We start from the raw sequence: 22,225 nt of genomic DNA, 5'->3' as shown, positions 1-22,225 counted from the left end.
CTGGCACAGTGGATGAAGAGTCAAGACCCATCGGTGTGCTGTATTCAGGAGACCCATCCATCTCATGTGCAAAGACACACATAGACTCAAAATAAAGGGATGGAGGAATATTTACCAAGCAAATGGAAAGCAAACAAACAAAAAAAAAGCAGAGATTGAAATCCTAGTCTCTGATAAAACAGACTTTAAACCAACAAAGATCAAAAAAGACAAAGAAGGGCATTACATAATGGTAAAGGGATCAATGCAACAAGAAGAGCTAACTATCCTAAATACATGCACCCAATACAAGAGCACCCAGATTCATAAAGCAAGTTTTAAGAGACCTACAAAGAGACTTAGACTCCCACACAGTAATAGTAGGAAACTTTAACACTCCACTGTCAATATTAGACAGAACAATGAGACAGAAAATTAACAAGGATATTCACGACTTGAACTCAGCTCTGGACCAAACAGACCTAATAGACATCTACAGAACTCTCCACCCCAAAGCAACAGAATATACATTCTTCTCAGCACCGCATAGCACTTATTCTAAAATTGAACACATAATTGGAAATAAAACACCCTCAGCAAATGCAAAAGAACGGAAATCATTACAAACAGTCTCTCAGACCACAGTGCAATGAAATTAGAACTCAGGATTAAGAAACTCACTCAAGGCCGAGTGCAGTGGCTCACGCCTGTAATCCCAGCACTTTGGGAGGCCGAGGAAGGCCAATCACCTGAGGTCAGAAGTTCAACAACAGCCTAGCCAACATGGTGAAACCCTGTCTCTACAAAAAGTACAAAAATTAGCCAGGTATGCTGGCACACGCCTGTAGTCCCGGCTACTTGGGAGGCTGAGACAGGAGAATCGCTTGAACCCAGGAGGCAGAGGTTGCAGTGAGTCAAGATGGCACCACTGCACTCCAGCCTCAGTAGCAGAGCGAGACTCCATCTAAAAAAAAAAAAAAGAAAGAAAGAAAGAAAAAAGAAAACAGGAACTCACTCAAAACCACACAACTAAACAACCTGCTCCTGAATGACTACTGGGTAAGTAACAAAATTAAGATGGAACTAAATAAGTTCTTTAAAACCAATGAGAACAAAGACACAACGTACCAGAATCTCTGGGACACAGCTAAAGCAGTGTTTATAGGGAAATTTGTAGCACTAAATGCCCACATCAGAAAGTGGGAAAGATCCAAAATCAATACCCTAACATCACAATTAAAAGAACTAGAGAAGAAAAAACAAACAAATTCAAAAGCTGGCAGAAGACAAGAAATAATTAAGATCAGAGCAGAACTGAAGGACATCGAGACATGAAAAACCCTTCAAAAAAATCAACGAATCCAGGAGCTGGTTTTTTGAAAAGATTAACAAAATAGATAGACTGCTAGCCAGACTAATAAAGAGGAAAAGAGACAAAAATCAAATAGACACGATAAAAAATGATAAACGGGATATCACCACTGATCCCACAGAAATAGAAACTACCATCAGAGAATACTATAAACACCTCTACACAAATAAACTAGAAAATCTAGGAGAAATGAATAAATTCCTGGACACATACACCCTCCCAAGACCAAACCAGGGAGAAGTCAAATCCCTGAATAGACCAATAACAAGCTCTGAAATTGAGGCAGTAATTAATAGCCTACCAACCAAAAAAAGCCCAGGACCAGATGGGTTCACAGCCAAATTCTACCAGAGGTACAAAGAGGAGCCGGTACCATTCCTTCTGAAACTATTCCAAATAGAAAAAGAGGGACTCCTGCCTAACTCAGTTTATGAGGCCAGCATCATCCTTATACCAAAACCTGGCAGAGACACAACAAAAAAGGAAAATTTCAGGCCAATATCCCTGATGAACATCGATGTGATAATCCTCAATAAAATACTGGCAAACCTAATCCAGCAGCACATCAAAAAGCTTATCCACCACGATCAAGTTGGCTTCATCCCTGGGATGCAACGCTGGTTCAACATATGCAAATCAATAAACATAATCCATCACATAAACAGAACCATGTAAAAGCCACATGATTATCTCAATAGATGCAGAAAAGGCCTTCGATAAAATTCAACACCCCTTCATGCTAAAAACACTCAATAAACTAGGTATTGATGGAACATATCTCAAAATAATAAGAGCTAATTATGACAAACTCATAGCCAATATCATACTGAATAGGCCAAACCTGGAAGTATTCCCTTTGAAAACCAGCACAAGACAAGGATGCCCTCTCTCACCACTCCTATTCAACATAGTATGGGAAGTTCTGGCCAGGGCAATCAGGTAAGAGAAACAAATAAAGGGCATTCAAATAGGAAGAGAGCAAGTCAAATTGTCTCTGTTTGCAGAAGACATGATTGTATATTTAGAAAACCCTATCATCTTAGCCCAAAAACTCCTTAAGCTGATAAGCAACTTCAGCAAACTCAGGATACAAAATCAATGTACAAAAATCACAAGCATTCTTATACACCAATAACAGACAAACAGCCAAATCATGAGTGAACTCCCATTCACAATTGCTTCAAAGAGAATAAAATACCTAGGAATACAACTTACAAGGGATGTGAAGGACCTCTTCAAGGAGAACTACAAACCACTGCTCAAGGAAATAAGAGAGGACACAAACAAATGGAAAAACATTCCATGCTCATGGATAGGAAGAATCAATACCATGAAAATGGCCATGCTGCCCAAAGTAATTTACAGATTCAATGCTATCCCCATCAAGCTACCATTGATTTTCTTCACAGAATTAGAAAAAACTACTTTAAATTTCATATGGAACAAAAAAGAGCCCATATATCCAAGACAGTCCTAAGCCAAAAGAACAAAGCTGGAGGCATCATGCTACCTGACTTCAAACTATACTACAAGGCTCAGTAACCAAAACAGCATGGTACTGGTACCAAAACAGGATGGAACAGAACAGAGCCCTCAGAAATAACACCACACATCTACAACCATCTGATCTTTGACAAACCTGACAAAAACAAGAAATGGGGAAAGGATTCCCTATTTAATAAATGGTGTTGGGAAAACTGGCTAGCCATATGCAGAAAACTGAAACTGGACCCCTTCCTTACACTTTATACAAAAATTAACTCAAGATGGATTAAAGACTTAAACTTAAGACCTAAACCCATTAAAAATCCTAGAAAAAAAACCTAGGCAATACCATTCAGGACATAGGCATGGGCAAAGACTTCATAACTAAAACACCAAAAACAATTGCAACAGAAGCCAAAATAGACAAATGGGATCTAATTAAATGAAAGAGCTTCTGCACAGCCAAAGAAACTATCATCAGAGTGAACAGGCAACCTACAGAATGGGAGAAAATTTTTGCAATCTATCCATCTGACAGAAGACTAGTATCCAGAATCTACAAGGAACTTAAACAAATTTACAAGAAAATAACAAACAACCCCATCAAAAAGTGGGCAAAGGATATGAACAGACACTTCTCAAAAGAAGACATTTTTGCAGCCAACAAACATGAAAAAAAAGCTCATCATCACTGATCATTAGAGAAATGCAAATCAAAACCACAAGAAGATATCATCTCACATGAGTTAGAATGGCAATCATTAAAAAGTTAGGAAACAACAGATGCTGGAGAGGATGTGGAGAAATAGGAATGCTTTTACACAGTTGGTGGGAGTGTAAATTAGTTCAACCATTGTGGAAGACAGTGTGGTGATTCCTCAAGGATCTAGAACCAGAAGTACCATTTGACCTAGCAATCCCATTACTGGGTATATACCCAAAGGATTATAAATCATTCTACTATAAAGACACATGCACACATATGTTTGTTGCAGCATTATTCACAATAGCAAAGACTTGGAACCAACCCAAATGCCCATCAATGATAGACTGGATAAAGAAAATGTGGCACATATACACCATGAAATACTATGCAGCCATAAAAAAGAATTAGTTCATGTCCTTTACAGGGACATGGATGAAGCTGGAAACCATCATTCTCAGCAAACTAACACAGAAACAGAAAACCAAACACCACATGTTCTCACTTGTAAGTGGAAGCTGAACAATGAGAACATACAGGCACAGGGATGGGAACATCACACATTGGGGTCTGTCAGGGGTTGGGGGCAAGGGGAGGGATAGCATTAGAAGAAATACCTAATGTAGATGATAGGTTGGTGAGTGCAGCAAACCACCATGGCACATGTATACCTATGTAACAAACTTGCATGTTCTGCACACGTATCCCAGAATTTAAAGTATAATAAAAAAGAAAAAATACTTTTAAAAAAATGAACAAAGCCTCCAAGAAGCTTGGGATTATGTTAAACAAACCAACCTAAGAAAATTGGTGTTCCTCAGGAAGAAGAGAAATCTAAGACTTTGGAAAATTTATTTGAGGGAGTAATCAAGGAAAACTTCCCTCACCTTGCTAGAGATCTAGACATCCAAATACAACAGGCTCAAAGAATACCCAGGAAATTCATCGCAAAAGATCGTAATCTAGGCACATAGTCATCAAATTGTCTAAAGTCAAGATGAAGGAAAGAATCTTAAGAGCTGTGAGGCAAAAGCATCAAGCTAACCTATAAAGGAAAACCTATTGGATTAACAGCAGACTTCTCAGCAGAAACCTTACAAGCTAGTAGGGACTGGGGTCTTATCTTTAGGCTCCTTAAACAAAATAATTATCAGCCAAGAATTTTGTATCCAGTGTAACTAAGCTTCAAAAATGAAGAAAAGATAAAGTCTTTTTCAGACAAACAAATGCTGAGAGAATTCGCCACTACCAAGTTAGCACTACAATAACTGCTAAAAGGAGCTCTACATCTTGAAACAAAACCTAAAAATACACCAAAATAGAATTTCCTTAAAGCATAAATCTTACAAAGCCTATAAAACAATAACACAATGACAAAAAATCAAGGTATTCAGGCAACAAATAGCACAATGAATGGAAGAGTACCTCACATCTCAATACTAATGTTGAATGTAAATGGCCTAAATGCTCCACTTAAAAGATACAGAATGGCAGAATATATAAGAATTCACCAACCCAAGTATGTGCTGTCTTTAAGGGACTCACCTAACATAACACATAAGGACTCACATAAACTTAAGGTAAAGGGGTGGAAAAAGATATTCCATGCAAATGGACACCAAAAGCAGGCAAGAATAGTTATTCTTACATCAGACAAAACAGACTTTAAAGCAACAACAGTTTAAAAAGACAAAAAGAGACATTACATAATGATAAAAGGACTTGTTTAACAGGAAAATATCACAGACCTAAAAATATATGCACCTAACACTGGTTCTTCCAAATGTATAAAACAATGACTACCAGACCTTAAAAATGAGATAGACATGCTGGGTGCAGTGGCTCACACCTACAATCCCAGCACTTTGGGAGGCTGAGGCGGGCTGGATCACCTGAGGTCAGGAGTTCGAGACCAGCCTGGCCAACACAGCGAAACCCTGTCTCTACTAAAAAAATACAAAAATTAGCTGGGTGTTGTGCCGGGTGCCTGTAATCTCAGCTACTCTACCCGGGAGGCTGATGCAGGAGAATCACTTGAACCTGGGAGGCGAAGGTTTCAGTGAGCCGAAATTGTGTCACTGCACTCCAGCCTGGGCAAAAAGGTAAGACTCCATCTCAAAAAAAAAAAAAAAAAAAGATAGATGACAACACAAATAATAGTGGTGGACTTCAATACTTCACTGGCAGCACTAGACAGGTCATCAAGACAGAAAATCAACAAAGAAAAAATGGACTTAAACTATACCCTGGAACAGATGTACTTAACAGGTATTTACAGAACATTCTACCTAACAACTGCAGAATATACATTCTATTCATCACCACATGTAACATTCTCCAAGACAGACCATATGAAAGGCCACAAAACAGGTCTCAATGAATTAAGAACATCGAAATTATATCAAGTACTCTCTCAGACCACAGTGGAATAAAATTGGAAATCAACTCCAAAAGGAACTCTCAAAATCAGGCAAATACGTGGAAATTAAATAATCTTCTCCTGAATGGTCTTTGGGTCAACAATGAAATCAAGATGGAAATTTTTTAATTCTTTCAACTAAACGATAATAGTGACACAGCCTATCAATGCCTCTGAGATACAGCAAAAGCAGTGCTAAGAGGAAAGTTCATAGCATTAAATGCCTACATCAAAAAGTCTGAAACAGCACAAATAGACAATCTAAGGTCACATCTCAAGGAGCTAGAGGAACAAGAACAAACCAAACCCAAATTCAGCAGAAGAAAAGAAATTACAAAGATCAGAGCATAACTAAATGAAATTGAAACAAAAAATACAAAAGATAAATGAAACAAAAAGCTAGTTCTTTGAAAACATAAACAAAATTGATAGACTATTTGTGAGATTAACCAAGAAAAGAGAAGATTCAAATAAGCTCAATTAGAAATGAAACAGGAGATATTACAACTGATAGCAGAGAAATAAAAAAGATCAAGGCTACTATGAACACCTTAACATGCACAAACTAGAAAACCTAGAAGAGATGGATAAATTCCTGGAAATATACAACCCTCCTAGATTAAACCAGGAAGCAAGAGAAACTCTGAACAGACCAATAACAAGCAGCAAGACTGAAATGGTAATTTTTAAAAACTGCCAATAAAAGAAGTTCAGGACCAGATGGATTCACAGTTGAATTCTGTCAGACATTCAAAGAATTGGTACCAATCCTACTGAAACTATTCCAAAAGATAGAGTAAGAGAAAATCCCCCCTAAATCATTCTATGAAGCCAGTATCACCCTAATACCAAAACCAGAAGAGGACAAAACGAAAAAAGAAAATTACAGACAAATATCCCTGATGAACATAGATGCACAAATCCTCAACAAAATACTAGCTAACCGAGTCTAACAGCATATCAAAAAGATAATACATTTCTCAAAAGAAGATATACCAATGGCAAACAGGTATATGAAAAGGTACTCAACATCACTCACTGATCATCAGAGAAATGCAAATCAAAACTACAATGAGATATCATCTTACCCCAGTTAAAATGGCTTTTATCCAAAAGTCAGGCAATAACAAATGCTGACGAGGACGTGGAGAAAAGGGAACCCTCATACACTGCTGGTGGGAATGTAAATTAGTACAACCACTGTGGAGGTTCCTCAAAAAACTAAAAATAGGCTGGGCGTGGTGGCTCACGCCCGTAATCCCAGCACTTAGGGAGGCCAAGGCGAGTGGATCACCTGAGGTCAGGAGTTCGAGACCAGCCTGGCCAACATGGCAAAACCCAATCTCTACTAAAAATACAAAAATTAGCCAGGGGTGATGGTGCATGCCTGTGATCCCAGCTACTCGGGAGGCTGAGGCAGGAGAATCACTTGAACCCAGGAGGTGGAGGTTGCAGTGAGCCGAGATCACACCACTGCACTCCAGCATGGGCAACAGAGCAAGACTCCATCTCAAAAAAAAAAAAAAAAAAAAAAAACAAGCAAGCTAAAAATAATCAGCTGCTATAGACTGTATGATCCAGCCATACCTAAGAAATATCTGCACTCCCATGTTTACTGTAACACTGTTCACAATAGCCAAGATTTGGAAGCAACCCAAATGTCCATCAACTGATGACTGGATAAAGAAAATGTGGTGCATACACACCATGAACTACTATTCAGCCATAAAAAAGAATAAGATCCTGTGATTTGCAACAGCATGGGTGGAACTGGAGGTCATTATGTTAAGTGAAATAAGCCAGGCACAGAAAGACAAACTTTGCATGTTCTCACTTGTCTGTGGGTACTAAAAATTATAGCCATTGAACTCATGGAGATAGAGAATAGAAGGATGATTATCAGAGGCTGGGAAGGGTAGTAGGGAGGAGGGGAGGGGGTGTGTGGGGAAAGGAGAATGGTTAATGGATATAAAAAATAGAAAGAATGAATAAGATATAGCATTTGATAGCACAATAGGGTGATTATGGCCAATAATTTAAGTGGACATTTTAAAATAACTAAAAGAGTATAATTGGATTGTTTGTAATACAAAGGATAAATGCTTGAGGTGATGGATACCTCATTCACTCTGATAAAATTATTACACAATGTATGCTTCTATCAAAATATCCCATACACCCCATAAATATACACACCTACAATGTACCCACAAAAATTAAAAATTAAAAGACAGAAAACTATAGCTCAATAGCTCTTATAAATGTAGATGCAAAAAATTCTCAGCTCAAAATGCTAGCAAACCAAATCCAGCAAAATAAAATGAGGATTATATACCAAGACCAAGTAGAATTTCTGCCAAGAATGTAAAGTTGGTTTCACATCTGAAAATCAATTACTGTAATACATAATATTAATGGAATAAAGGGAGAAACCCACATGATCACCTCAACAGACATGGAAAAAGCATTTCACAAATCTAACACCCTTTTATGGTAAAACAAAAGAGAACAAAACAACCTTTAAACTAATTAGGAATAGAAGAGAACTTTCTCAGTTTGATAAAGGGCATCTAGATACACTGAATTTCATCAAAATGAAAACTGTTGTGTTGCAAATGATACCAACAAGAAACTGAAAAAACAACCCACAGAATGAGAGAAAATATCTGCAAATAGTACATCATATAAATAACATGTATCTGAAATAAAGAACTCTTTTCTTTTTTTTTTTTTTTTTGAGATGGAGTCTCACTCTGTTGCCCAGGCTGGAGTGCAGTGGCACAATCTCGGCTCACTGCAAGCTCCACCTCCCGGGTTCATGCCATTCTCCTGCCTCAGCCTCCCGAGTAGCTGGGACTACGGGCACCCACCACCATGCCCGGCTAATTTTTTTTTTTTTTTTTTAGTAGAGACAGGGTTTCACCGTGTTAGCCAGGATGGACTCAATCTCCTGACCTTGTGATCCGCCCGCCTCAGCCTCCCAAAGTGCTGGGATTACAGGCATGAGCCACCGCACCCGGCCTGAAATAAAGAACTTTTAAAACTGAATAATAAAAAGATAAATTACTAAATAATTTTTATTGATATATAATAGTTGTACATATTTTGGGAGTACCTGTGATATTTTGATATCTGTATATGATACATAATAATCAAAATCAGAGTAATTAGGATATCTATCATCTCAAACATTTATCATTTCTTTGTGTTGGGAATATTCCAATTCTTCTCCTATAGCTATTTTGAAGTATTCAATATTTTGAAACCTACACTAGCCCTATTGTGCTACCAAACACTGGAACTTATATCTTTTATCTAATTGTATATTTGTACCCATTAATCAATCCCTCTTCATCCCTCCCTCCCCACTACCCTTCCCAGCCTCCAGTAACCACCGCTGTATTTACTACCTCCATGAGATAATTTTTTAAGCTCCCACATATGAGTGAGAACATTTAACAGCTGTTTGTCTGTGCCTAGCTTATTTCACATAACCTAATATCCTCCAGCTCCATCCATGTAGTTGCAAATGACAAAATTTCCTTCTTTTTTATGGCTGATTAATATTCCATTGCGTATGGAATGTATACCACATTTTCTTTATCCAATCACTTGTTAATGAACACTTAGTTGATTCCATATTTTGGCAATTGTGAATAGTGCTACAGTAAACATGGGAATTTAGATCTCTCTTCAACATGCTGATTTCCTTTCTTTTGGATATATACTCAGTAGTGGGATTGCTGGGTCATAAGGTAACTCTATTTTTAGTTTTTTGAGGAACCTCTAGACTGTTTTCCATAATGGCTGTACCAATTTACACTCCCAGCAACAGTAAAGAAGGGTTCCCTTTGTTCCACATCCTCATCAACACTTACTATCTTTTGACTTTTAGCAACAGCCATCCTAATAGGTGTGAGGTTATATCTCATTGTGGTGGTGTTGATTTGTGTTTCCCTGATGATTAGTGATGTTGAGCATGTTTTCATATACCTGTTTCCATCTGTATGTCTTCTTTTGAGAAATGTTGATTCAATATTTTGCCCAATTTTTAATCAGATAATTTGGGGTTTTTTGCTATTGAATTGTTTGAGTTTCTTATATATTCTGGTTATTCATCTCTTGTTGGATGGATAGTTTCCAAACATGTTCTCCCATTCCAATGGCTGATTTTTCTCACTTTGCTGTTTCCTTTGCTGTGCAGAAACTTTGTAGCTTGATATAATCCTATTTTATCCATTTTTGCTTTCATTGCCTATGCTTTTTGAGGTCTCACTCAGATAATCTTTGACCGGACCAATGCCCTGTAGCATTTACCCGTGTTTTCTTTCAGTAATTTCGTAGTTTCAGGTCTTACATCTAAGTAAACTTAATGTTTACTTAAGGAGTTCAAGACCAGTTTAGGCAACATAGCAAGACCCCTGCAAAAAATTTAAAAATTAGCTGGGTCGGGTGGTGGTCACTTGTAGTCCCAGCTACTTAGTAGGCTGAGACCAGAGGATCTCTTGAACCCAGGAGTTGGAGATTCCAGTGAGCTATGATTGTACCATTGCACTTCATCCTGGGCAAGAGAGAGAAACCCTGTTTCTACAAAAACAAACAAACAAACAACAACAACAACAAAACCTGGCCATTTCTAATTCTTTGAGAGACCACACATTTCCATCAATTTAGGGTCAGTCTCTGGCACCTTATTTTGTCTGTTTGGTGAGGTTATATTTCCCTTAATGTTCTTGATGCTTGTGGATGTGTGACAATGCCTGCACACTGAGAGATTAAGTATTTAATTGTCTGCACAGTCTGCCTTTGTTTGTGGTTCTCAGTGATTCTAGTGATTCTAAGAAGTCTGGTTGTTGTGTTTCCTGAGCCTGTGACCACTGCAGCCATCTCAGCACTAGAGGATGCTCTAAGTCCACACTTGCCATGTGTCTTGCAAGGACTCCAAGGTTGACATGCCATTCCAGCCCAGATAAGCCTGGGAAAGATCCAAGGAGGGTACTAGAGCTGTATGGGAATGCTGACCAGGGACCTGAGTTCAGAAGATTGTCCCAGTGGCTGAGATGGACATGCCTCCCAGCAGGTCTCTGCATGGGCAAGATAGGATGTCAAGTGCAGCTTGAGGGGCTGGAGTTGACCATAGTTCCCCTCAGGATCTGCTGTGGGTTGGAGGCTGAAGAGCCTAATCTTGGTGGCTGAGAGAACACATGTCTCCTAGGAGAACCCTGCACAGACAATAGTTTCCTAAGTGTAGCAGGATGGACTGGAGCTGAGAATTAGCTCCCTCAGGATTACTGTGAGATAGAGGTTGGAATGCCCATCCCATTGGATTAGAGGAGTGTACATCTCTCAGCAGGGCCCTGCACAGACAGGATAGTTCCCTGATTGCAGCAGGAAGGACTAGACCTGTGACTGTCCCCCCACCACCCATTCCAAGATCTGCTGGGGGACACAGGCTGGAGAGCCCATCTTGTTAGCCCAGACAGGTACACATCTCCCAGACAAGATAGATCTCAGAGACAGCACAAGGAAAGAGGTTGGTGATCCTATTCAGGATGGCTTAGACTCCTCAGCTGCGAGGTATGGGTGAGTCTCCCTCTGGGTCCTTGTGTTAGCAGCTCTCAGCTGGGACCCCAGATAAAGTGGGCTAGGGAAGTGCCACAAAGCAACTATTATGTTCACTGCCAAAACCAATATCAGCAAGCAGACAAGCCTTTCTATCAAGGCACTAATAGTGTGATTCCCCCGGACTCCTTGGCAGATGGTTTTGATTGCAAGCTCAAGGACAAACAGGGCTATAGCCAAGCCACTTAGAGGACTGGGCCATTCCTGGGCTTGAACCTGGGAGCCAACTCAGTAGGTCAGCCACCTGTAAGCTACTGTCAGTATGCACTCTCAAAATGACCCTCCAAGTGCTGTCAGTCTGCACTCTCAAAATGACCCTCCAAGGTCTTTGGTTCCATGAGGGTTTCAGAGACTCCCTCTTGAGTCCTGAGGCTCCCAAAGTGAGATTTTGACTGTATAGGTGCAGAATTCTTGCTGTTTTGAGGAGATAAGAGTGGGTTAATGGTGACCCTGAAACAGCCTAATTAACCATTACAGAAATTGAATTTATTGTTTAAAAGTCCTTTTCAGAAATCTACAAGCCTGGATAGTTTCACTGGAGAAGGCTACCAGTCTACCAAACAGAAAGAAAAATTAACACCAATTTTATACAATATCTTCCCAAAAACAGAAGCAAGGAAAACACTTCCAGACTCATGATATCATAACCAGACAAGATAGTATAAAGAAGAAAACTACAGACCAATATTTCTCATGAACTTAGATTTAAAATCCTCAACAAAAAATTGGCAGATTAAATCTAGCAAGTGCCCTCTCTCTCTCTCTCCCTGTTTCTCACTCTCCATATGTATATGTCATACACCAAATGGGATTTATTCTAGGGAATAGCATTCAAAAAATCAACCAAGGTAATCCACCATATCAACAAGATAAAAAGAAAAATAATATGATAATATCAATCAATGCAGAAAAAGCATCTGATAAAATCCAGTACCAATTCACGATTTTTAAAAACTCTAATTAAATTACTACAGGGAGATTACATCAACTTGATTTTTTAAATCTAGAAAAAATCTATAGCTAACATCATACTTATTGGTTAAAAAATTGAATGCTTTTCTCCCTACATTTATCAATACTGCAAGCATGTATGCTCTCGCCACTTATTAGTCTACCACATGGTACTGGAAGTTCTAGTCATTCACTGCAATAAGTCAAGAAAAAGAAATAAAGGCCAGGCGCGGTGGCTCATGCCTGCAATGCCAGCACTTTGGGAGGCCGAGGCAGGCGGATCACGAGGTCAAGAGATTGAGACCATCCTGGACAACATGGTGAAACTCCGTCTCTACTACAAAGACAAAAATTAGCTGGGCATGGTGGCGTGTGCCTGTAGTCCCAGCTGCTCGGGAGGCTGAGGCAGGAGAATCTCTTGAACCCAGATGGTGGAGGTTGCAGTGAGCCAAGATCACGCCACTGCACTCCAGCCTGGTGACAGAGCAAGACTCTGTCTCAAAAATAAATAAATAAAAAATAAATAAATAAATAAATAAAAAGCATACTGACTGGAAAGGATAAAATAAAATATAATTAATTATTATTGTATTTATTAATATTAGTGTTTTATCCTTTCCAATCATCCTGCAGATGACAAATGTCTGCACAGAAAATCACAAAGAATAAAAATAAGCATTGTAGAGCTAATAAATAAGTTTAGCATGGGCACAGGATACAAAATAAACACAAAAATCAATCATGTTTCTGTACACTAATGATAAGCATATAGGAAACAAAATTAAAAACACAATCTATTGCACTGCGTGATGACCACCACTAATAATAAGATATTGCATATTTTAAAATTGCTAGAAGATTTTTAATGTTCTCACGTCAAAAAAATGATAAGCTGGCAAGGTCATAGACATGTTAATTAGTTTGATTGAATCTTCTATAACGTACACGTACGTATATCAACATGTCACATTGCACCTCATAAATGTACACAATTACTATTTGTCAATTAAAAATTAATAAAAATAAGAACAAATGTCTATTTTTTTCAATTGCATGAAAGGAAATGAAATAGATATACATTTAACAAAACAGGTTTAGAGGCTATATAATGAAAATTATGAAATTCTTATGAAAGAAATCAAATATCTAATAAATGGAGAAAAATACCATGCTATAGATTTGAAAACTCAACAAAGTAAAGATGTCAATTTTCCTCAAACTGTGATCTATAGGTTTAATAAATTTTCTATCAAAATCCCAGCAAGGTTTTTGTAAAAATAAACAAATTTATTCTAAAATATATGGAAAGTAACAGGTACTAAAACATCTAAAACAATCTTGACAGAGAAAAATAAAGTAGGAGAATCATTTTACTTGATATTAAGGCTTAGTATAAAGTAAGCATGGCAGTGATATTGGTGAAGAGACACATAGATCAATGGAACAGAATAAAGACCATAGAAATAGATCCATAAGAACATGCCTAACTAGTTTTTGACAAAAGTTTGAAAGTAATTCAATGGAGATAAAGTAGTCTTTTCAACAGCTGGTGATAGAGCAATCTGAGATCCATAGGCAAAAAACTGAACTTCACGCTTTATATAACAATTAACTCAAAATGGATCACAGACGTAAGTATAAAAAATAAAATTCTAAAGCTTTTACAAAAAGACACAGGCCAAAGTCTTTGGGATCTGGGGCTAGGGAAAGAGTTCTTAGACTTGGGATCAAAAGCACAATCCATAAAAGGAAAAACTGAGAAATTAAAATTTATCAAGATTAAAAACTTGTTCTGCAAAAAAACTGTTAGAATAAAAAGACAAGCTATAGACTGGGAGCATTCACTGGCAAACCACATATCTGATGCTATGGTTTGAATGTTTGTACCCTCCAAAACTCATGTTGAAATTTGGTTGTCATTGTGGCATTGTTAGGAAGTAGGACATTTGGAAGGTGATAGGGCCATGAGGGCTCTGCTCTTATGGGTGGCAGGAATCCCACCATAAAAAGGCATGTTTGGCCCTCTTTTTATTCTTTGCCTTTTTGTCTTCCACCATATGAAGACAGGGCATTTCTCTCTCTGGAGGATGCCACAAAAGGCCCTCACCAGATGCTGGCACCTTGATCTTGAACTTCCCATTTTCCAGAACTGTGAGAAAAATACATTTCTGTTCTTTATAAATTACCCAGTCTCAAGTATTCTGTTATAGCAACACAAATGGAATAAGTCCTCTGACAGAGGACTAATAATTACATTATATAAAGAATTCTTAAAATTCAACAGGTAAAAACAAGTCTAATTAGAAAATTAGTTAAAAATAAAAACACAGATACAAATGTCATCTTGAACTGTAGTTCCCATTATCCCCACATGTTGTGGGAGGGTACCCAGTGGGAGGTAATTGAATCATGAGGTTGGTAACCCCCATGCTGCTGTTCTCATGACAGTGAGTTCTCACAAGATCTAATGGTTTTATAAGGGGCTTTTCCCCCTTTGCTTGGCATTCATTATCCTTCCTGCTGCCATGTGAAGGACATGTTTGCTTCCCCTTCCACCATAATTGTAAGTTTCCTGAGGCCTCCCCAGCCCTGTGTAACTGTGAGTCAATTAAATCTCTTTTCTTTATAAATTACCCAGTCTCAGGTATGTCTTTATTAGCAGCATGAGAATAGACTAATACACTGTTCAACAGCAGAAAAATGCAAATTAGAACCACAATGAATTATGACTACAAACCTACAAGAATAACTAAAATAAAAAATAGCAAGTTGCTGCTGGTAAGGATGCAGAGAAACTGGATCATTTATACAGTGTTTATGGTAATGTAAAATGGTACCACCACTTTGGAAAAGTTTGGCAGTTGCTTATGAAACTAATATGCAACTGCCATACAATTTAACGATTGTATTCTTAGGTAGTTGTTTCAGAAAAATGAAAACAGGTTCACACCAAAACCTGTACACAGATGTTCATAACAGCTTTATTTATAATAGCTCAAAACTAGAAACTACTAGGTACCCTTGACTGGGCAAACTCTTAAACTGTGGTACCTCCATACCACAGAATACTACTTGGCAATAAAAACTAAAAAAAATTTTACATTTTTCTACCTGCTTTCCAACTTTCTATATACTCAGGTTGGACTAACAACTTGGATAAATCTCCAAGAAACAAAGCTGTAACAAAGGTTACATAGTGTATGAATCCATCTAGATAACATTCTCGAAATGGCAAAATTATAGAAATGGAGAACATGTTAGTGATTGCCAGGGGTGGGGGAGGGAGGTGGATGTGGCTATAAAAGGGCAATATGAGGAATCTTTATGGAGATGGAACTGTTCTGTATCTTAATTGTGTCAATGTCAAAATCCTGGTTGTGATATTGTCCTACAATTTGTAAGATGTGACCATGGGGGGAAACTTAATAAAGGATACATGGGATCTCTCTACATTATTTCTTACAACTGCATGTGAATCTACAATTATCTCAAAATAAAAAGCTTAATTAAAAGAAACTACACTGGCACCTACAACTTTCCTCCCTCTTCAAAATGTTTTTCAGTCTGTTTTCTTCACCCTAGAATCTAAGCTCTTTCAAGAACTATTAAATATTTTGTAAAGAAATATCTATCTTAAGTTTAATAATAATTCTGCAATTCCAATTTCAAATTATTTTTTCCGATAAATTCAAATATAATATGTATATTTTAGTTTAAAGTAGCTAATATGGCATTTTTTTCAAAGGTATTCTTTCTTTATCTTTCTTGATATGTGTAAGTGTATCTGACTATGGTTCTTTTTGTTTTTGTTTTTTCATAAAGGAGCCATATGAAGTGATACATGCCCAAAATAGATAAAAGTTATTCTGGGATGTAAGCTCTAGAATTCCATCAACATTTTCCTTTACATTTGTATGTATTACTTACATTCTTAAAATGTGTATAAAAGTGTAATTTAGGCCGGGCGTGGTGGCTCATGCCTGTAATCCCAGCACTTTGGGAGGCTGAGGCGGGCGGATCACAAGGTCAGGAGATTGAGACCATCCTGGCTAACACAGTGAAACCCCATCTCTACTAAAAATACAAAAAATTATCCAGGCGTGGTGGCGGGCACCTGTAGTCCCAGCTACTAGGGAGGCTGAGGCAGGAGAATGGCGTGAACCCGAGAGGCGGAGCTTGCAGTGAGCTGAGATTGCACCACTGCACTCCAGCCTGGGAGACAGAGTGAGACTCTGTCTCAAAAAAAAAAAAGAGTGTAATTTAACATAATTATGTATATATGTATGTATAATTAGCATTCATCATTAGCTAGATAATCAGTCTATAGATTATAATTATACCTTCATTTTATGTCCTCATGTACATTCATAAATACTGACTGTATTTTACAGCATAAAGAAAATGCCAAAGAAATTTCCAAAAAGTAACAACAGTATAGACAATGCAATAAAAGTGGACATCTTTTAAATAGAAGAAGAACACCTAAAGGTATTATCTCTGTAACTGTTAATCCAATCTCAGTATATAGAAAGTTGGAAAGCAGATGGAAAAACAGTAAACTCTGAGATATGGGTTTGTAGGCTATTTTTACCCTTTTTGTACTTTTCTGTATTAATATTTTATAAAATATAAACATAATGTGTTTTTATTAAACAATATAAATTTATGTATACAATAAATCCTTATATCAACGAGCTTAGACTAAATTACACTGTAGTAACAACCCCAGATCTTAGTGGATTACAAGAGAAGTTTATTTCTCAACCACATTACATGTCAATTATAGACTGGTTTCTACCCTACTCCTTGTTATCGCCAGGAATCTAGGCTGAAGAAGCAACTTCTACGTCAGTCTCAAGGCCAAAAGAAAAGAGAGGCTGGGAAGTCGATGTGGTGTCTCTTAAAGCATCCTCTCAGAAAAGCCACTTTTGCTCACATTCCATTGGGCAAAACAAAACATTTGGCCAAATCTGAAGTCAGCGAGATGGAAATACATAATTCTTCCTTTGGGAGGGACCCTAATAGAAAAGGGCAGCATACATTTTGAATAAAACAATCTATCACAAGCCCAAATTTTTTATATCTATCTATGTACAGGCATATTTGTGCGTGTACATGTGTGCACATGTTTGTGTTTATATATTTTTTCATAGATAGATGATCAGAAAGAAACACAACACGATGTAAATGGAGGTCCTAAATTATTTTTGATATGCAAATAAAAAAGAAGCCCTTAAATTTGTTAATAAGGAGTTCAGTGTGACCCAAGATAAGAAAGCAGTTAGGCCAATAGCTAAATTGTAATAGGTGAGGAGATAAGAACTGAAAAAACAGACTAATACTTAAGAAAAGAACAGAATAGTGTAGCAGCTTAAGCAGTTTAATGGTTTAAGTTTTTATAAGATGATAGGAATGAGACAGTATAAGGAAGGGATTGAGCCCTGGTAGACCACAGACATAGTAATCAAGACCCCATGGGCCTCACATATCAAGGCATATTCTCTCCCCTACCTTCCTGTCTCCCTTAATAAGCTGACCCAAGTCACATAGCAGAAGGAGGACCTCTCCTAACTTAGCTGACTAGGCTGAATTCTTAACTATCAAAAGAAGAAACTAATTGTTTATCTCCTTGAAGTAATGTCTCCCAAGGTTACTAAAAGTGGGACTCTAGCATTCCTGATAAGAACCTGACCATCTTTCAAGGTTAGTGAGGCTCTGGCATTCCCGATAAGAACTGGACCAGATCCAGTCTGCTGAAGACAAGACAGACTCCAACACTGACCTTTCACTGATTTTTTCCTCATTATAATATCATTTTAATACTAAAATCTCCACCCAAGGCAGGGCTTATCCACCATTTTCTGATCATGCAATGTATGTCAGAGCATGATGCCCCATTGCGCAAACACAAAGAAACTTTCGCCTAAACATGCTTGTACATCATTTCATTTTCTGCCTCAGCTTCCAAAATGACAGGAGCTGAGCCTCAGGGAGCTAGCACGGAGATCCCTTTGCCGTAAACTGCTCCCTTGCTTTGATTGAGCCAAAAGCCTATTAAACCTTCCCTGAGAAAAATGTCTCTTTGGCCTGGTGTTAATTTCTACTTATGTGAGAGCCAAAGAACTTGAGATACAAGCTACAGTAACAGAATTCTTATTCTTATTTATGTTTACTGACTAGAGTAAAAAGTAAAGATTGCTGAGGGTTTAATAGCATCAAGAGTTAAGCCATAGAAGAATTCCTCTTCTACTGAAACAGGAGGATAAAGGTAAGCATGAATCTTATTATTGCAGATGAAGGGAAAGCCATTTTGTTAGTCCTTTAATTGAAAATATAAAAATTTCAAAGCCCTGTACTCAGATAAAGGGAAAACAAAGATAAATAAGGCATAATTAGCCCTTGCAGAGCTTGCAATATAACAGGGGGCACAGAGTGAAATAACCATTTTAACATTAAAAACAAAGTGCTATGAGAATACACACATATATAGTAAGCTCACAACTATAAGATGAAAGATGTGTGAGATTTTCCAAGATAGAAAAGGATGAAAGGAATTAAATGCAGGAAACAAAGTAAACAAATTCTCAGAGGCTTGAAATTGAAAGTGTATCTTACCTAAGCTGTTGCAGAGTGATTAAGAGAATAGGTTGAAGCCATGCAAAAATAGACCTAGGTTTGAATTCTAGTCATTCTGCTCTCTTACTACGTAATCCTGAATAAATAATGTAACCTCTGTCAAAGTAAAGATAATAATAAATTATGGGATATAACATTGCTGTAAAGATTAAATTAAATGTAAGTAGGGTACTAAACACAGTTCCTATCTCATAGAAACCAAAAAAAATAGTATTTGTCATTTACAGGGTGAATCAATTCACTTTGCAAACTGTAAAACACTACAGAGATAGCCTTTTTTCTGAAACATGATGAATAGCTTCAAAAAAAGCACATCTAAATATATAAGCATTTTAATACGAGATAATATTACTCATATACAGTATATTTAAAAGTGTTCCAGGGGGTAGGGATAGCATTAGGAGATATACCTAACGTTAAACGACGAGTTAATGGGTGCAGCACACCAACATGTCACATGTATACATATGTAACAAACCTGCACGTTGTGCACATGTACCCTAAAACTTAAAGTATAATAAAAAAAAGGAAACATGCTAGAAGGATATACATTAAAAATGTTAACAGTATTTGCAGGAAAAAAAAGGGTTCCTTTTCTTTTTTTTTTTTTTTTTTTTTTTTGAGACGGAGTCTCGCTCTGTCTCCCAGGCTAGAGTGCAGTGGCGCGATCTCGGCTGCTGCAAGCTCCGCCTCCTGGGTTCGCGCCATTCTCCTGCCTCAGCCTCCCGAGTAGCTGGGACTACAGGCGCCCGCCGCCGCGCCCGGCTCATTTTTTGTATTTTTAGTAGAGACAGGGTTTCACCGTGTTAACCAGGATGGTCTCGATCTCCTGACCTCATGATCCGCCCGCCTCGGCCTCCCAAAGTGCTGGGATTACAGACATGAGCCACAAAAGTGTTCTTTTCTTAAAAGTACACTTATATTTACGTGTGTTTTGCATTTACATTAGGAAATATTCTAAATGTTTCTAGAAAAAAGCTTCTGGGGGAAAATTATTTTCTCATCCCGTTATTAAAATTTATCAAATTATTTTATAATATGACATAATTCTAAAAATGCAAAGTTGCCCCTAAACCTTGTAATCATTTTATCTATAATGCCAAAAAACCTACCTTCTCTTCTCTTTCTATTTCAAGTTGCTTCTTAACAGACAAAAGTTCAGCCTTGAGATTGGATAGTTCAATCTCCTAAAGAAAAAGAAACATGAAGTTTAGAAGAGTTTCCATGTATTTCTCAAGACAATGAAAATATAAACTAGTGCTCTGAGTAAATTTAATATTGTAGAGAAATAAATTCACTCATAAAATGTAGATACTTTTAAAGTCAACTGATATAAAGGCTGCTAGCTTAACACAGCTAAAAACCTCATTTAAACAAGTTTTTGGGCTGGGTGCAGTGGCTCATGCCTGTAATCCCAGCACTTCCCTGGGAGGCAGAGGCAGGCATATCACTCGAGGTCAGGAGTTTGAGGAAAGCCTGGCCAACATGGTGAAACCCCGTCTCTACTAAAAATATTAATACAAAAATTAGCCGGGTGTGGTGATGCACACCTGTAGTCCCAGCTACTCAGGAGGCTGAGGCCAGAGAATTGCTTGAACCCGGGAGGTGGAGGTTGCAGTGAGCCAAGATCATGCCAGTGCACTCCAGCCTGGAGGACAGAGAAAGACTCCAACTCAAAAAACAAAAACAAAACAAAACAAAACAAAACAAAATCAAGTTTTTTGTAGTTTTCTTTAAAGAAAAATTCAACACAAAGTATATCTCTCCTCGTTCTCTCCCAGTTTATCCCACCCTCCTCTCCCAATTTCAATCAGAGGTCCAAACTTATTTGTTTACTGGAGTTTATAAAATTTCACTTGAAAAAATAGTTTGTTCCACTATTTCAAAAACTAAATTAGAAAAAAACATGTAACTAGAAGATCTATAAGATCCCTTTCAGAGTTAAGACTCTGATTCTATAGCTCAAAAATTAGTTTTACTTAATATTTTTCTTTACCACCAGTCACTGCTGACATTATGAAAACTGGCCGTTACTGCTATTTTTTCTGTATCTCACCAAAGATGCTCTCAGTGATGACTGTTCTTGTTCTTTGCTCTTATAAAGTCCTAATTCTGAGTCTCTTTCTTCAATGTTCCTATCATATTGGTGCTATATTAAACAAAGAAGACATTTTAGATATATTAAAACTGAATAGATTATAAGATTGGTATCCTAACATATTTTAATATTTAATTTAGTATTTAATTAATTATTTAGTATTTAATTTTGCAGAAACTTATGTTTATAAATTCAGTAATATATATGGGTATATATTTTTAATGTTTCAATTATATTTTTTCATTCAAACAACCTCAATAGTGAAACACACAACAGTCTTGGAAATAACCAAAGAGCAAAAGATAATTCTTTTCTCTTTTGGAAGAGAAAGTTTATCTTTGGAAACATTGAATTTTAACATTTAAAAATTTGCCAGAAACACCAGGGCTTCTACAAAACTGACTGATTTCAAATCTGGGACAGGAAATACAAGCCTTAAACTAGCATTAGGAGATATACCTAATGTAAATGATGAGTTAATGAGTGCAGCACACCAACATGGCACATGTATACATATGTGACAAACCTGCACGTTGTGCACATGTACCCTAGAACTTAAAGTATAATAATAAAAAAAATTATTACATCAAAAAAAGAACCCTTAAACATTTTGTAATAACTCAAAGAAAGTTATCAGAGAAAATTACAGTTAAGTCAAAAGGACTTGCCAGTCAGCTTAAAGAGGCTCCTGCTAGCCAAAGGTGGGAAAATGTGAGTTATCAATAAGGACAGATGCTGCACTGGATTGAAACATACCAAATGTGATCAAATCTATGAGTTCACAATGTTATTTAAATTATTTTTTAAATCCTCACCGCTTCCCTCATAATAATCTCGTATTCCAGCAGCTTTTTTTTTTAAATGAATAGGTAGGTATACCCTACCTCTTCTCCAAATCTTAAGGGGAATGAGGCTTAATTCCTTAACAAATGGATACTCTAAAACAACAATTAAAAATAT

The 22,225-nt window shown here is 37.3% G+C and overlaps 1 protein-coding gene across 21 annotated transcripts in view; it reads right to left on the bottom strand.

Moving 5' to 3' along the window:
• SYCP1 (synaptonemal complex protein 1) overlaps positions 1-22,225 on the bottom strand; it is a 141,752-nt gene that overhangs the window by 27,684 nt on the left and 91,843 nt on the right. For 16 of the 21 annotated variants that reach the window (XM_063797839.1, XM_054686022.2, XM_054686058.2 and 13 more), the window contains 2 exons: positions 21,224-21,316; positions 20,280-20,354 (listed from right to left, as the gene is read on the bottom strand). In XM_063797839.1, coding sequence (XP_063653909.1) covers positions 20,280-20,354; positions 21,224-21,316 — 168 coding nt within the window. Of the gene's footprint in view, positions 1-17,264; positions 17,550-19,146; positions 19,264-20,279; positions 20,355-21,223; positions 21,317-22,225 lie in introns of those variants that run through there. The other 5 variants (XR_010152649.1, XR_008548576.2, XR_008548577.2 and 2 more) reach the window with 2 other exon arrangements.

This window comes from Pan troglodytes, chromosome 1, assembly GCF_028858775.2.
Source record: "Pan troglodytes isolate AG18354 chromosome 1, NHGRI_mPanTro3-v2.0_pri, whole genome shotgun sequence".
NCBI classification, from domain to species: Eukaryota; Metazoa; Chordata; class Mammalia; order Primates; family Hominidae; genus Pan; species Pan troglodytes.
This window is presented reverse-complemented; position numbering and strand designations above follow the sequence as displayed.